The 15,815-nt window shown below is 40.2% G+C and overlaps 1 protein-coding gene across 1 annotated transcript in view; it reads right to left on the bottom strand.

The window, feature by feature from the left end:
* Positions 1-15,815, bottom strand: part of LOC120541508 (nuclear factor NF-kappa-B p100 subunit-like) — a 192,278-nt gene that overhangs the window by 75,931 nt on the left and 100,532 nt on the right. The window contains exons 5-7 of the mRNA XM_039773259.1: positions 13,092-13,226; positions 5,688-5,888; positions 366-600 (exon numbers count right to left, since the gene is read on the bottom strand). Of these exons, the coding sequence (XP_039629193.1) occupies positions 366-600; positions 5,688-5,888; positions 13,092-13,226 (571 nt within the window). The remainder of the gene's footprint in view (positions 1-365; positions 601-5,687; positions 5,889-13,091; positions 13,227-15,815) is intronic.

The raw sequence follows: 15,815 nt of genomic DNA, 5'->3' as shown, positions 1-15,815 counted from the left end.
GATTTCCTTATGCATTCTTTTATGGTTTTAGGTATGTAATTGTACAAATTGAAGTTGGTTAGAATTCTATTTAGCACATATTTAGAAAGTTTAAAATATAAATATCCTGCCTTGTGCCCTGTGTTGGCTGGGATTGGCTCCAGCAGACCCCCGTGACCCTGTAGTTAGGATATACCGGGTTGGATAATGGATGGATGAAAATATAAATAATTTCAAGTTTTCATGTTTCCATTTTATTACACTGCTATTGATTGAATTTAAAACAGTTCTTCACTGAAAATAATATTGCACAGTGAAGCATGACTGTGCTGTCTGATTAACAAAGCAAGGATTTGGGAATACAGGAGAAAAATTATTGGACTAACCTGTAATATTGCTTAACACCAGTAAATGGCAGACAAGGATAACAAAGACGGTAAATTCCATTGCTGTCGGCCATTAATTCTGCACAACACCGTCCACAGCCAGTAAAAGTGATATTAGACAAGGAGTCTGCAGTCATCCAGCGGGCAGTGTCGAAGTTTACCAACAGTCTCACATTGCCTGCATCTGGGCCTGGGAAGCACAAGGAAGCAATGTGGGCACGAAGTTTCACCTCCCCTTGAGAAAGAAAAGCATAAGACTTTACACATTCATGCAGATTGGACACATGACACAATGACATAGTGATTTCATTCTTGCATGCTGAAGTGAATGTAGTTCTAAGTGTTACTTCTATGTGGACGTTGGTTAAAATATAATAGTTCTTCCTAAAAACTATTAAACTGTTTATGGTTGACACATGGGGCAGTTGAATTTTTTTTTCTTTCACCTGTACACTAGCAAAGGTAGCCAAGTGTTTGAGGGTGACTGAAAATGGTCTTGTGTTCAAATTTTGTAACTTACGCAGAGCATGGAGCAGTATAAGCAGCAGTAGACACCGGCAGGACAGCAAGTAAAGAAGCAGTATCCTCGCGGCTAATAGTAAGCGTTTTTCTTAGTGAGAAGAGGCTCCTTCTGAAACATATGAGACCTGTTCTGTGGTGATTGGTTAAATGGCAACCTGGAGGATTACCAATAAACTGAAGAGGCATATCTGTATATTAGCTGAGGATCATTTATACTAACGAACGAGAGAACAGAGAGTTGCCAGGCCAGATTTATAACAAACAGTATTGTAAAAACATATATTCAAGTTAACTTGGATATTTCTAGCACAAAGTTTAAAATCCTTGCTTTAATGTTAGAAGTAGCAGCTGGAGTTATATGAAGCTGAACATAATTATGATATTCTAGCAATGACAAAAACATGGCTAAATGACAGACATGAAGATGAGTATAACATAAATAGTTACACATTTTCAGAAGGATAGACAAAAGCAAAATGTTGTGAAAGGGGGGATTGCCATTTATGTGAAACAGAATCTGAATGCATCTCTTATTTAATTGATTAATTAATATTACCTTTATATTTTTTTCTTAGTTTTCCTTGAGTTTATAATAATAATTCCACATGCAGAAGTTCTGAAGTCCAAGGAATCTATCTCTAAAGTTTGCTTTTTGTTTTCAAGTCAGTTTTCACAATGTTAAATTTATTTTGTGTTCTTCCATCACACCATTATAGACAATTTCTGTTGACGGTTGCCATGCCATCTCTAGCCAGGATGACTGGAAGTGTGTGATGTATGACATCATTACTGTGTATGTATAAAAGTCAGCATCGTGCCCTTCCTGGTTAGCCGAGTTTGCAGATACAAATTTAAATGATTTGTGGTTTACTTTAGTTGTTTTTCTGGTTAACGAATCTCTAGATGTGTTTCTCTAACAAGAAATTATGGTTTAATGTTTACTGACTTTTTAGTAAATGAACTTGGCCTAGCTTTTAAACTCATGCATCATCATCTAATCTCTTATACAAAAATTATATGCCTTTAACTTTGGGTGGCAGAACAAAGTGACAAGCCACATCTTAGTGAGGATGTCTGGATTTGACTATAAAGTATTTAAGGATTGATATTGGGAATTTGCAGACAGAACCTCAATGTGAATGTTTTTAATAAAGACCTGATTAAGAGAGGGAATTTAAGATCATGGTGGATATTAATTACCAGGATATCAACTAGGCTAATGTTACAAATAGAAAAGAGCAGGGGTCTGAAGACGTAATCTGTAAATTTAACATGCAGTATTTTATAACATTAACAAGAGGGGAAGTGTGACGATGCGGGTTCTGCCCCATGCTAATGTTACCGATGTGCTAGACAGTGAGGCAACAACATAGCAAGGGGATGGTGCAAAAGTGCCAAGTGCTTTTATTAAAACAATAATCAAACAGTGTTCAAATAAATAAAGTGCAGTGTCCAAAGTCATTAAATAAATAATCCATAAAAGAAACGTGGAGGTTTAAAATCAATAAATTTAAAAAACACAATCCTTAAAAACGAGGTGAAAAACTACGCTGGAAGCAGTCCTTTAAAATACAATTCAGAGCCCGGTGCTTTTACCCTAGCGTCTCTCCTTCCTCTCCCATTTGGGCCCTGCAGCAGGTGAGACGCTCTCTCTGCAGCTGACTTTCACTCCTCTCGACCGGTCTGGAGGCCTCCCGATCCTGGCTTCGGTCGCGCACTCATCCCAGGCCCGAGACTTGGTTTTCACTCAACGGCCAGGACGCACACGCTGGGGAATCCACCACCAAACCTCCCAACTCCCGCTGCCTTCCCGGCCAGTCGCCCTTCACTGGTCACTCCCTCTACTCGATCACTCAGTGGGAGTGACCACTACTACAACTCCCGGGTGTCGGCCTGACACCCAGACTTCCATACACCTCCCTGCGAGCATTCACTCACTCACTCGCCCGCACCGGCTCTCTCTCTCTCTCCTTCGTCCTGCTTTCTCCAGCCACCTCCGTCTTTTTCTTTCTTCTTCAACCTTTTTTCTCCTCTTTTCCCTTCATCCTTGCCGGCTTACGCTTCTATATATGTCGAGAGGGCATAGCAGCTGCGACAAATTAGCAGCCCCAGGAACAATCACGGATGTGGGCAGTCTCTCACCTGTGCACTTAGGTGAGAAATGCCCACATCGCAAATCGCCCTGAGAACTGCTGCAGCCACAACCACCACGCCCCCTTGCTAAGCCGCGAGTGCGGTGATTATTTATTTAAAACTGGCCTTTGCTCAGAGTTGTGGACCCGCTATGCCACAGGAAGCCTGTCTGGATTTAGCATTTTGTAAAAGTCAAGACAAAATTCAGGGGGTAGAGGTAATTGAATCATTAGGATGTACTGACTATAATATAATACATTTTACAGTGTTTTAACAGAGTGCAAATGCAAAAATCAAAACTGTTAAGTTTAAGTTTAGTGGGGTCAATTTTCAGCAGATGCAACCGGGTCTTGAAGGGATAAACTGGGATAAGCTTTTATGTGTGGAAACAGTAAGGAGCAGTAGAGTGCTTTAAAAACTTCTATATATATTGCAGGACATGTTCATCCCAAAATTTGAAAGCAGTAAGAATTTAAAGAAAACTTAGCACTGGAAAAATAAGGAGCTAAAAAAGGAAGCTGCAAAGAAAAAACATCTGTATAAGGGGTACAAGACAAAGCCAGTTAGAGAAAAATAGCAGAAAAAGTGAAACATGTCCCAAATAGAGTCTTTCTGTATTTTAGTAGTAAAAGAAAGGTCAAGGAGGAGGTGAAGTATATCAGGCACACTAAAGGAGAATTAAAATATAAAAATAAGCAAATAACAAATGCTCTGAAATTGTATTTTTCTGAAGTTTACATGTACAAAGAAGTCGATAACCTCCCAACAATACGAGAAACTATCAAGGAGCTGCTGACTGATTAGGAAATTGTAGAATGCAGAGGTCCGTTAGGATTAAAAAGGGTATAATCAAACAAACTTCTGGAACCAGATACCATCTATCCTGTGCTTAAAGGTTAGTGAGTTTATACAGTAACCACTGACATGTACTTTTTGAAAACCATTGCACTGGGGAAACTCCTAAGGAATGGAAGCTAGCAAACATCATGCCATTATATTAGAAGTGTGATTCAGCTGACCCAAATAACTGTGCCAATCAGTTTAACATGAATAACTGAAAAGTTATCGGAAGCAATTATTAATGAAAAGACTAAGCATCATATTGCAAGAAGAGTTATATTACTGAAGTCAGCATGGGTTCAGACAGAGGAGGTTATATGCTGGAATTTTATGAAGAGGCAATAAGCGAGTTTGATTAGAGAGGTACATATGATATTATTTATTTGATTTTGAGGAAGCTGATGATAAGGTACCACATAAGAAGCTGGGTATCAAACTAAAAGGAGTGGCAATTCAAGGAGCAGTGTGTAGATTGGTGCAAAATTGGCTTGTAAGCAGGAAGCAGATAGTTATGGTGCAAAAACCTATCAATAATTAGATGATGTTAAAAGTAGGGTCCATCAGGCATAGGGTAGGGTCACTGCTCTGCTCTTTATCTACTCTTATATAAAATCCTAAGCCTAAGAGTGCAACAATTTTATGTGACTTTTTATGTTAATTTTGTTGTCACGCTTTCAATCTGGCTTATTTTAACACCTACATATATATGTTTGGTATCATTCTTTTCAGAATTTTTCAAACTTTAGTGTGATGTTGTTAGATTTATAGATTCTTATTCCATTGTTAAGTTATAAACTAACAAATATCAAGAACTCACGTCCTGCAAAAACGAGACTTTGTGCTAAGAGAGCTAACCATACCCGGGGCCGGAAATAAAAGACAAAGAGCAGATGTCAAAGTAGAACGTCGTAGACACAAGACAGTGAGACAAAAGGACAGCTGCTGCACAGGCTTGAAGCGCCGCACAAGATTCAGATCATGCAGCACGACAGCAAGCAGCGGCAGGGACTTGAAGTGGCCGGAGGGGTTGGCAAGCGAAGCGAGCAGGGGGCGAACCCCCTAGTAATCTATATAAACAACCTGGCTAAGAATATAAATAGACTGGTTAAGTTTGCAGATGATACTACACTAGGTATAATGGAAGATACTCTAGAAGCAGTTGTCTCTTTATTGATTGACTTGGAAAGAATACATCCTTGAACAGATTTGTGGTAGATGTCATTTAATGTAAATAAATATAAAATATTACACATATGAAGTAACAGTGTTAGATCTGAATACACAATGGGATGTCTGAAACTTGTAAGCTATGCTAAGAAAAGAATGAAGGACTTGAACCATTTCAGTTTAAACAAACGGATTAAGAGGATACACAATTAAGTTTTTAAAATTATGAAAGGAATTAGTACAGTGGATTCCAACAGTAAATTTATAACATAGAGTTCTCCAAGAAGAACACAAGGACTCAGATGGAAACTTGTCATATGGAATAAATTACAAAGTCATGAGGTAGGCAGTAGGACTTTAGAGACATTCAAATCTCGACTTTACATTTTTTTGGGTAAATTAGATGGATCTGATTGGCAAGATTTGCTAGTCTAAATGGGGCAAGATTTGCTAGTCTAAATGGCTTGTTATTATTCTGATCTGATTGAGTATATGGTTACATTTTCTTGATCAATGTTTTAAAGTAAGTAAGTGTAGCCAATGATTAAGTGTTACTGGGTTCTAAAGGATGTGTAAGAGTGGTATTTGGAAACTGGGGAATCTTCATGTGAGTACTAATGTTGGTGGTCTACTGTATAAGTTAAAGACAGCTGTTCTCACCTGAATAGTTTTCAGAGAGCAGTGTGCACAGGTCCATCTCTTTAGCAGACTGCTGTGGACAGCCCCAGCTCCTGAACTCCAGTGTGCGCTTATCATCTGGAAAGAGCGGTTCACACGATGACCAGGGGGTAGTGTGCAGCTCTAAATTCCTTGTCAGAGATCCCCATCGAACCATGAGTATCCTGAAATCCCAGACAAGGTCTGAGAAAAAAAGTGCAGAATACTTTAAAACAAACTGAGCAGCTCAGATAGCAACTGTAATTATATGTTATTAAGCATTTTCACTTTAAGTTTTTCACTTTAATTTTCACAACACAAAAAAACAAGGATTACATTAGTTAAATCAGGAGTGTTTAGATCCTGTAGGTCTGCAATGTCTGTAGTTTTTTTTTTTTTTTGCTGCAGCCACTTTCTTAATTAGTAACCAATTACTGCTGATAATGCAACATACTTCTTAGGCCTTAAATTTAACTTGCTTTTTTAAGATTCAAACTTTTGTTTAATTTTCCTATTAGCCAGCAGCCAAACAATAAGGAGATGCAAAGTGAGACAACAAATGACACCAGCTAGCAGAATGGTCTTAAACTTAGTTCCTGAAGGGCCACCATTTTCGCTCCACACAATTTCTTCAATAGTAGCTGATTTTTGCAGTTAATTCAGTGGCATGTTGGTGCTCTCATTCTGCCACATTAGAAACGTTTTCAAAAGTGATGATCATCATTCTTCTGAGAGCACCACAAAAATATTTTACTGACCAGAACAGAACAACATTTTTTGGATCTGTATTTTGTTCTTTTTAAATATTTTTAAGGAGCATATACGGTATTTTACAATGAACATATAGATAGATGCAAGTGAGATCAACTTAGTTGGTTATTTATTGGTTCATTTTGCATCACATTTGGCTGCTCATTAACAAAAAAAAAACCCTGCAGCTCTCCAGAATCTGATTTTGACATCTATGATCTACATTAGGGGTTCTCAATGTCGGTCCTGGCGACCCCCTGTGGCTGCAGGTTTTTGTTCCAACCAGCTTCTGTTTTTAATTGGAATCCTGGGCTTGTTAAATTAACTGTTATTGCCCAGATTCTGTGTTTTGGGAACAATATAGCAATTGTGGTCTATGGCTGGCTTGTCACCCCGGCCAATACCCCCAGGCCACCAGATGGAGCTCTCCCTGCAGCATGGAGGTGCCCCGGATACCAGCAGGGAATCGTGGATTATGGAGTTTTCCCCTACAAACCTGCTGGATACCCCAGGGGCCAACAGAGGATGCTGCAGGGAGGCCCAGAGAGTCACATGTGCCCTATAACCCGGAAGTGCGTCATAGGCAAAGCGACAGCGGAAGTGACATGCTTCCTGGGTGAAGAAGACTTTTTATCTGACCCGGAAGTGATAAGGAACCACATGGACTGGGGATTGGGAACACTTCCAGGTCAGGGAATATAAAAGGACTCTGGGAACCTACAGACGACGAGCTGAGCTGTGTGGAAGGGTGGCAACGCGTCTGGTAGTGGAGGATTGATTTATTGTATTGTGTATTGTATATTAATGAGTATTGTGGAGAGGAGGGTGCTTGGTGCACTGTGCAGAATAAATACAGTATAGTCTACTTTTAGACTTTTATCTGGTGTCTGGTGTCTTGGACAAGGGTTCAAGGGAGCAATAGTGGACCCAATCTGTCACACAATATAGCAAAAAAATAAAACATAAAAAATGTACTAAGCAGTTATTTGAGAATAATGTATTTTTTACAATATTTTCATCCTGAAGTTCATTCTATTTTTCCAGGTGTTCTAATTGTTTAATTAATCCATTATTTACTAATTAGTGGGTCTGACACTAAAGTAGTTGCAGCCTTTCATGATTCAGTGTCGTTTGTCTGGGTGTCTGCTCTGCTTGTTGTCATTATTAAGATACAATGGGAGCAAACTGCACAGAGAAAGGGCAAAATAAAATGAAAGCAACAAAAGTGAGTTAAGCATTTAAATCTATAGCAAAAATTAAATGTCTTATAATGAATGTAAAAATCATGCCACTGTGCTTTCTTAATGTAGGATAAGAGAAAAGAAAAAAAAATACCAGCTAATTAATTGAGATCAGTGTTAGCAGTTGTCAGGGGATGCACAAACCAGTGTGTTTCTTCGTGCCGGTCCCAAGCCCGGATAAATGGGAAGGGTTACGTCAGGAAGGGCATCCGGTGTAAAATTTTGCCAAATCAATATGCAGACAACAATACAAATTTACATACCACATCAGTCGAGCCCCGGGTTAACAACGACCACCACCAGTACTGTTAGCCAACAGGGTGCTGGCAGAAATTGGGCTACTGTTGGCCGAAGAAGGAGAAGAAGAAGAGGGGGGAGACGTGTCTGGAGGCAGGAGTAGAGGAGGAAGGTAAAGAGACCGGAACTGAGGGTAGGAACTTTGAATGTTGGCAGTATGACTGATAAGGAGAGAGAGTTAGCAGATATGATGGAAAGAAGGAAGGTTGATATATTGTGCGTGCAAGAGACTAAATAGAAGGGGAGTAAGGCCAGGTGGATTGGAGGTGGATTCAAATTGTTCTGTCATAGTGTGGATGGGAGGAGACATGGAATAGGGTTATTCTGAAGGAACAGTATGTCAAGAGTGTTTTGGAGGTGAAAAAAGTGTCAGGCAGAGTAATGTTTATGAAGCTGGAAATTGGAGGTGTGATGATGAATGTCGTTAGTGCATATGCCACAAAAGTTGGGTGTGCAATGGATTTGAAAGAAGATTTTTGGAGTGAGTTGGATGAAGTGATGAACAGTGTACCCAAAGGACAGAAAGTGGTGATTGCAGCGGATTTCAATGGACATGTTGGTGAAGGTAACAGTGGAGATGAGGAGGTGATGGGTAGGTATGGTGTCAATGAGAGGAATGAAGAAGGTCAGAGGATAGTGGATTTTGACAAAAGGATGGACATGGCTGTGGTGAATACATATTTTAAGTAGAGGGAGGAACATGGGGTTATGTACAAGAGTGCAGGAAGATGCACACAGGTAGATTACATCCTATGCAGAAAAGTTGATCTGAAGGAGATTGAAGACTGCAAAGTGGTGGCAGGGGAAAGTGTAGTTAAGCAGCATAGGATGGTGGTCTGTAGGATGTCATTGGAGATCAAGAAGAGGAAGAGAGTGAGGGCAGAGCCAAGGATCAAATGATGGAAGTTGAAAAAGGAAGACTGCAAGGTTGAGTTTAGGCAGGAGGTGAGACAGGCACTGGGTGGCAGTGAAGAGTTACCAGACAGCTGGAAAACTACAGCAGATGTAGTAAGGGTGACAGCAAGCAGGGTGCTTGGCGTGACATCTGGAAAGAGAAAGGAGGAAAAGGAAACCTAGTGGTTGAATGATGAAATACAGGTGAGTATACAGAGGAAGAAGATGGCAAAGAAGAAGTTGGATAGTCTTGGAAATGCAGAAAATAGTCAAGAGTACAAGGAGATAAGGCGCAAGGTGAAAAGAGAGGTGGCGAAGGCTAAAGAAAAGGCATATGATGAGTTGTATGAGAGGTTGGACACTAAGGAGGGAGAAAAGGACCTGTCCGATTGACTAGGCAGAGGGACCGAGCTGGGAAAGATGTGCAGCAGGTTAGGGTGATAAGGGATAAAGATGGAAACATACTCACAAGCAAGGAGAGTGCATTGAGCAGATGGAAAGAGTACTTTGAGAGGCTGATGAATGAAGAGAACGAGAGAGAGAAGAGCTTGGATGATAGTGGATCAGGAAGTGCAACGGATTAGCAAAGAGGAAATAAGGACAGCTATGAAAAGGATGAAAAATGGAAAGGCCGTTGGTCCAGATGACATACTGTACCTGTGGAAGCATGGAGGTGTTTAGGAGAGATGGCAGTGGAATTTTTAACCAGATTGTTTCATGGAATCTTGAAAAGTGAGAGGATGCCTGAGGAGTGGAGAAGATGTGTACTGGTACCAATATTTAAGAATAAGGGTGATGTGCAGGACTGCAGTAACTACAGGGGAATAAAATTGATGAGCCACAGCATGAAGTTATGGGAAAAAAAAGTGGAAGCTAGGTTAAGAAGTGAGGTGATGATTAGTGAGCAGCAGTATGGTTTCATGCCAAGAAAGAGCACCACAGATGCAATGTTTGTTCTGAGGGTGTTGATGGAGATGTTTAGAGAAGGCCAGAAGGAGTTCCATTGCGTTTTAGTGGACCTGGAGAAAACATATGACAGGGTGCCTCGAGAGGAGCTGTGGTATTGTATGAGGAAGTCGGGAGTGGCAGAGAAGTACATAAGAGTTGTACAGGATATGTACAAGGAAAGTGTGACAGTGGTGAGGTCTGCGGTAGGAGCGATGGATGCATTCAAGTTGGAGGTGGGATTACATCAGGGATCAGCTCTGAGCCCTTTCTTATTTGCAATGGTGATGGACAGGTTGACAGACGAGATTAGACAGGAGTCCCCATGGACTATGATGTTTGCTGATGACATTGTGATCTGTAGCGATAGTAGGGATCAGGTTGAAGAGACCCTGGAGAGGTGGAGATATGCTCTAGAGAGAAGAGGAATGAAGGTCAGTAGGAACAAGACAGAATACATGTGTGTAAATGAGAGGGAGGTCAGTGGAATAGTAAGGATGCAGGGAGTAGAGTTGGCGAAGGTGGATGAGTTTAAATACTTGGGATCAACAGTACAGAGTAATGGGGATTGTGGAAGAGAGGTGAAAAAGAGAGTGCAGGCAGGGTGGAATGCAGGGTGGAGTAATTTGTGACAGACGGGTATCAGCAAGAGTGAAAAGGAAGGTCTATAAGACGGTAGTGAGAACAGCTATGTGATATGGGTTGGAGACGGTGGCACTGACCAGAAAGCAGGAGACAGAGCTGGAGGTGGCAGAGTTAAAGATGCTAAGATTTGCATTGGGTGTGACGAGGATGGATATGATTAGAAATGAGTACATTAGAGGGTCAGCTCAAGTTGGACGGTTGGGAGACAAAGTCAGAGAGGCGAGATTGCGCTGGTTTGGACATGTGCAGAGGAGAGATGCTGGGTATATTGAGAGAAGGATGCTAAGGATAGAGCTGCCAGGGAAGTGGAAAAGAGGAAGGCCAAAGCGAAGGTTAATGGATATGGTGAGAGAGGACATGCAGGTGATGGGTGTAACAGAACAGATGCAGAGGACAAAAAGATATGGAAGATAAGATACCCCTAACGGGAGCAGCTAAAAGAAGAAGAAGAAGAACTGTTAGCAGTTGTCACTGATTATAAAGCTGGTTGAAGTAAAAACCTGAAGCCACAGTGGGCTCCCAGGACCAACTTTGATACCCCGATCTACATGAAGGGAGGTCACATAAATTTTAGGTTTAAAACGAATTGTGTATTATGTTTAACATAGAGTGACAAATGAGAACAGAGCAAGCACAACATTTTCAAAACACACAAAGGATTTTCCAAATATTACTATCCAACTGAACTTATCTAGTACAGGGGGTCCCTGTCTGACAGCTGGCAGACAACCTCAAACACTCACTTCACATTTTCTGTTTTTTAATATTTTTTGGCCTATGCGAACACATTTGAGGTGTGCCAGCTCATGTTACGGCTCTGACTGATTAGCCCCTTTAAAGCCCACATGGGGTTATTTCTTGGTAGGGGAGACAATTTCATGGACGTTGAAGGGAACATGTTCCATAAAGGTTTTTTGAAAATTTGCCATTTGTCTTCCTACTTTTGAAAATGACTTAAACAAATATTACAAATATATTCAACACTTTTGAAAATACTACAAAATATTCTATGATAACTAAGATGTTGCACTTCACTCAACATAAATAAAAAATATATTGCATCCATGGTCATTTCCCTTCTTACACATCACAATATATGCTCCCAAAATCATATTCTTCAGAAATGTTCATCCACTTTCTTTTATAAATGCAACAGCTCACCCTCTCTAGTCCTTATTCATCAGTGTTATGATGTGCCATAGTGAAGTGAAATAAAGTCAAATTCATTCTGACCTTCAAAAATCCTCATTGAGATTTTCACTAAATGTAGAACCACCTAACAATACCAAATTTTCTTTTTAAAGGGGTAGGCACTCATTATAGGTTCTAACTGCACCCCTTTGTAATGGTTGACAGGATTCCACCTTTCCTTCATAATTATGAAAAATGTAAGAATGTACCTGGCTGTTAATCATCCATAGCTGCTGTCTCACTCTGATGTTATCAGGGTATTTACTCTTAAGATAACCTTAACTTTAAACAAATTTAACAGTTTCATAGTGATTAATAATACTAACATGCAAAAAATAATAAAAGAATAGATCAAAAATAAAATTAAAAATTTCAGGACCAGGGGAGAGAACAGAAACAGGGCATTATCCCCCCCAGAGTGCTAGGTAGCAGTCCCCCCTTGGGTTGCAACAGTGCCACAGATTCTAACAGTGCTCCATGAGAGTTGGAATTTGGCACAGCCCTATTGGGTTCCATTGGTGAAGCCAATGGGTGCTGCAGGGGCTGCAGAGCCCTAGTACGTTGAGTTTCTGCCTCACCCGGAACTATCTCCGGATCATGCTAATGATAAAAGGAGCCCGCTGCCACTCTACGAGCCAGAGTCAGGAGGTGGAGGACAAAACCTGCTGGAGAAGGAGTTGAAGCAGAACAGAGAGAGAGAGAGAGAGAGAGAGAGAGAGAGAGAGAGAGAGAGAAGACAAAGTGCTGTTTATTTGACTGTGCTTGCTATACTGTGCTCTGGTGCTGGTAGGAAAGGAAAGGATAGGAAAGAGTTTCCCACACCTCATTAAAAGCCTGTGGTATGCTGGACTTGTGTCTGGTATCTATCTGTGTTGGCCAGATCTTTATTGTATGCTTTTATTTGGAATTAGGGGTGCCATAGTGGTAAAACAGTTAGCAAAGACCCAGATTTAAACCTCTAAAGATGCTCATCTTATGCTAACTAGAACCTCTAAATAGGCCCTATAAGAGTAACTGTGAGTGTGTGTGTTTCTTGTGCACTGCAACAAATTAGTGTCCTGTTCAGCACAACACTTCTGCTCTAGGCTTTGGCACCCCACAATTCATTGAAGGAATAAGCAGGTGAGTAAAATGGATGACTGAATGGATTTAAAATTAAATAAGTTTGTTTTCACTTCAGCGCTAATTTTAATCTTGGCTGTATTGAACAATGTAAAAAAAATACATTATTAGATGTTTAATACAATAACAATTTAAGAAGTTGAGGGCTGAATACATTTTCTTGGCATTGTACCATCGGGACTCCAATAACGTTAAATGAACGTGACAGTTTTTACAGCTGAATTGAGAAGCTTCAGAACAAAGTATTTTTGTATTTCTCCATTCATCATCATATAAGACATACTGTTGCATATTTTTATTCACATTGTATCATCTACTGTACCTCTCTTCCTCTGAATTCTTTGAAGCCAGGTCCTTGCTGCACCCCATAACACAAGTGCTCCTTGCTGTCCATCACTTTGTTCCACTGTCAGAACCACTTTCTGCACGGACTGCCCCTTATAATTGTACGTCATCTCTGAAAATACAATTTATAGTTAGGCACTGTATGTCACACAGACCGCAAGGAATGTTTATGGCACACTTTAATTCTGGAATCATCATGGGTGAAATGTCACAAAAGTATAACCAAATTCTGAGGGTAAGAAGGAAGAAGTTGAATGAAGACCAGTAGTATAAAGAGTGCTTTCTAATACTTGGTCTCACTGGAGAGCTGCTAAGGGTTGCTAGCCTCTTGTTATGTATCATCTCTGATGTGTATCCAATAGGTGAGTATTATGGATAATCAAGTAAAACCTTTCAATTACTATTTAGGTATAAATGGACATGCAGACAGATACATTGCCTGGAATTATACACTTTTGGAGAGTCCTTGTACTCCACTACCAGACAAACAATATATGTTTTCTTCCCATCAGGTTGGATTAGAGAAACACAGAAGCAGAATAGTCTGACTCTGCAATAAATAATGAGATTCAGGAAGTGTAACACATCTGAGTTCCTCTGAAGACATATACCCTGCGTAATTTATCACTAATCACTGATCTTGAGTGTTCCCATCACCTTTGGTGGGTTATAAATGGCCACTTATAATTAGTATGTAGAAAACAATAGCTTACTGACAGAATGGAAAAGTGACCAGAAGAAGGACAGACAGAAAGAGAGTTGAGCAAATAATGGAAGTAGGTAAAGAAAACATTCAAGCTGGTTAGGCAGCTGAAAGTAAGCCTAACAAGAATGATAGGAGCTAGTGGTCTACATATCATTATTAGCAAATAGCAAACCCTGAGGAGTTCTCTTTGCAACAAATTTGTTGAAGTCACACATATGCTCATGAACTTAACATAACTCCACAAAATGCATTGAAGTCAAGGAGGGACTGAACTAGTTTTGAGTAGCTGATAATGGTGCAGTGATCTTTTTCGTGTCCTTGATGTGGAACTTATTCGAATTATGCTGGAGACTGATTAGCATGAGCAAAAATGTGAATTGAGCTAAGCACTGCATCGCTGTGTCTTAAACAATAAAAGATGCTGTTGGAATGAAAGCCAAAAACAACTACAACTCAGCATTAAGTAAAAAAAAATTATATACAGTATATCCTTGCGGGCACAGAGTTTCAGTCATGGGCCACACATTAGCAGTGCCATGAAGCCTCAGCATGAAACTGGTTCATTCCATTTTTTGAAGTGCAGCTGCATGTCTTTTTTGTTTTCGATCTCTCTGTGCAGATTCTTTGCATTTTTTTCTTCCATAAATGTTTTGTCTTGGTAGAGTAATATATTACTCTACTTTTCCCTTTTGTATTATTAATATGTAGCCTTTGTCAGAATGCCTCAAATATCCCAGACTTACCACTGTTTATAAGGTATTATAGTACAGTAATCCCTCCTCGATCGCGGGGGTTGCGTTCCAGAACCTCCCGCGATAGATAAAAATCCGCGAAGTAGAAACCATATGTTTGTGTAGTTATTTTTATATATTTTAAGCCCTTATAAACTCTCCCACACTGGTAAAATTATTAGAGCTCTCTAGACATGAAATAACACCCTTTAGTCAAAAGTTTAAACTGTCCTCCATGACAAGACAGAGATGACAGTTCTTTCTCACAATTAAAAGAATGCAAATACATCTTCTCTTCAGGAGCAGAGAATTTCAGAGAGAGAGAGAGAGCGCTCGCAAAGAAAAGCAAACAATCAAAAAATCAATACGTGTGCTTTTAAGTTTGCCACAGCATTTTTTAGAGGAGCGTCAGTATCTTCTAAGCAAACAGCCTCTGTGCAAACAGCCCCTCTGCTCACATCTCCTCCGTCAGGCGCAGAGAATGTCAGAGAGAGAGAGAGCGAGATTAAAACAAACCATCAAAAAATCAATAAGTGTGCTTTTGGAGGCACCGCGATAAAGCGGCATTTCTTAGAGGTGCGTCCGTATCCACTAGGCAAACAGCTTCTGTGCAAACAGCACCTCTGCTCACACCCCCTCCGTCAGGCGCAGAGAATGTCAGAGAGGGTGAGATAGAGGCAGAGACAAGCAAACAATCAAGCTCCACGCAGGATGCATATCTTATAGCATTGAGGAGTTTTAGTTAATATGTAATACGTGCTCTGATTGGGTAGCTTCTAAGCCATCCGCCAATAGCGTCCCTTGTATGAAATCAACTGGGCAAACAAACTGAGGAAGCGTGTAGCATAAATTAAAAGACCCATTGTCCGCAGAAATCTGCGAACCAGCGAAAAATCCGTGATATATATTTAGATGTGCTTACATTTAAAATCCGCGATAGAGTGAAGCCGCGAAAGTCGAAGCATGATACAGCGAGGGATTACTGTATATAACTTCTCCCCACCTTCCCTTCTATATCTATAACCTCAGGCAATTAGGTGTAGTAAAAGACAAGCAGCAGTTAAGTTACAATTTAAATAATGTATTATTGATAATATCCATAAATAATAACAATATGCAAAGTACATTGTATATTGTGAACCATACAACCTGATAAATGGTGATGTGTAGTTTCAGGCAGCACACAGACTTGTTAGATACTTAAAAATGTCTCTAGCTCATTTGTGGTCAGCTTTCTTCAGAACAGGCTGCATGCCTGTCTCAA

This window comes from Polypterus senegalus, chromosome 1 (assembly GCF_016835505.1).
Source record: "Polypterus senegalus isolate Bchr_013 chromosome 1, ASM1683550v1, whole genome shotgun sequence".
Lineage (NCBI taxonomy): Eukaryota > Metazoa > Chordata > Cladistia > Polypteriformes > Polypteridae > Polypterus > Polypterus senegalus.
Note: the sequence above shows the minus strand (reverse complement) of the source record. Positions and strands in the feature narration are given on the sequence as shown.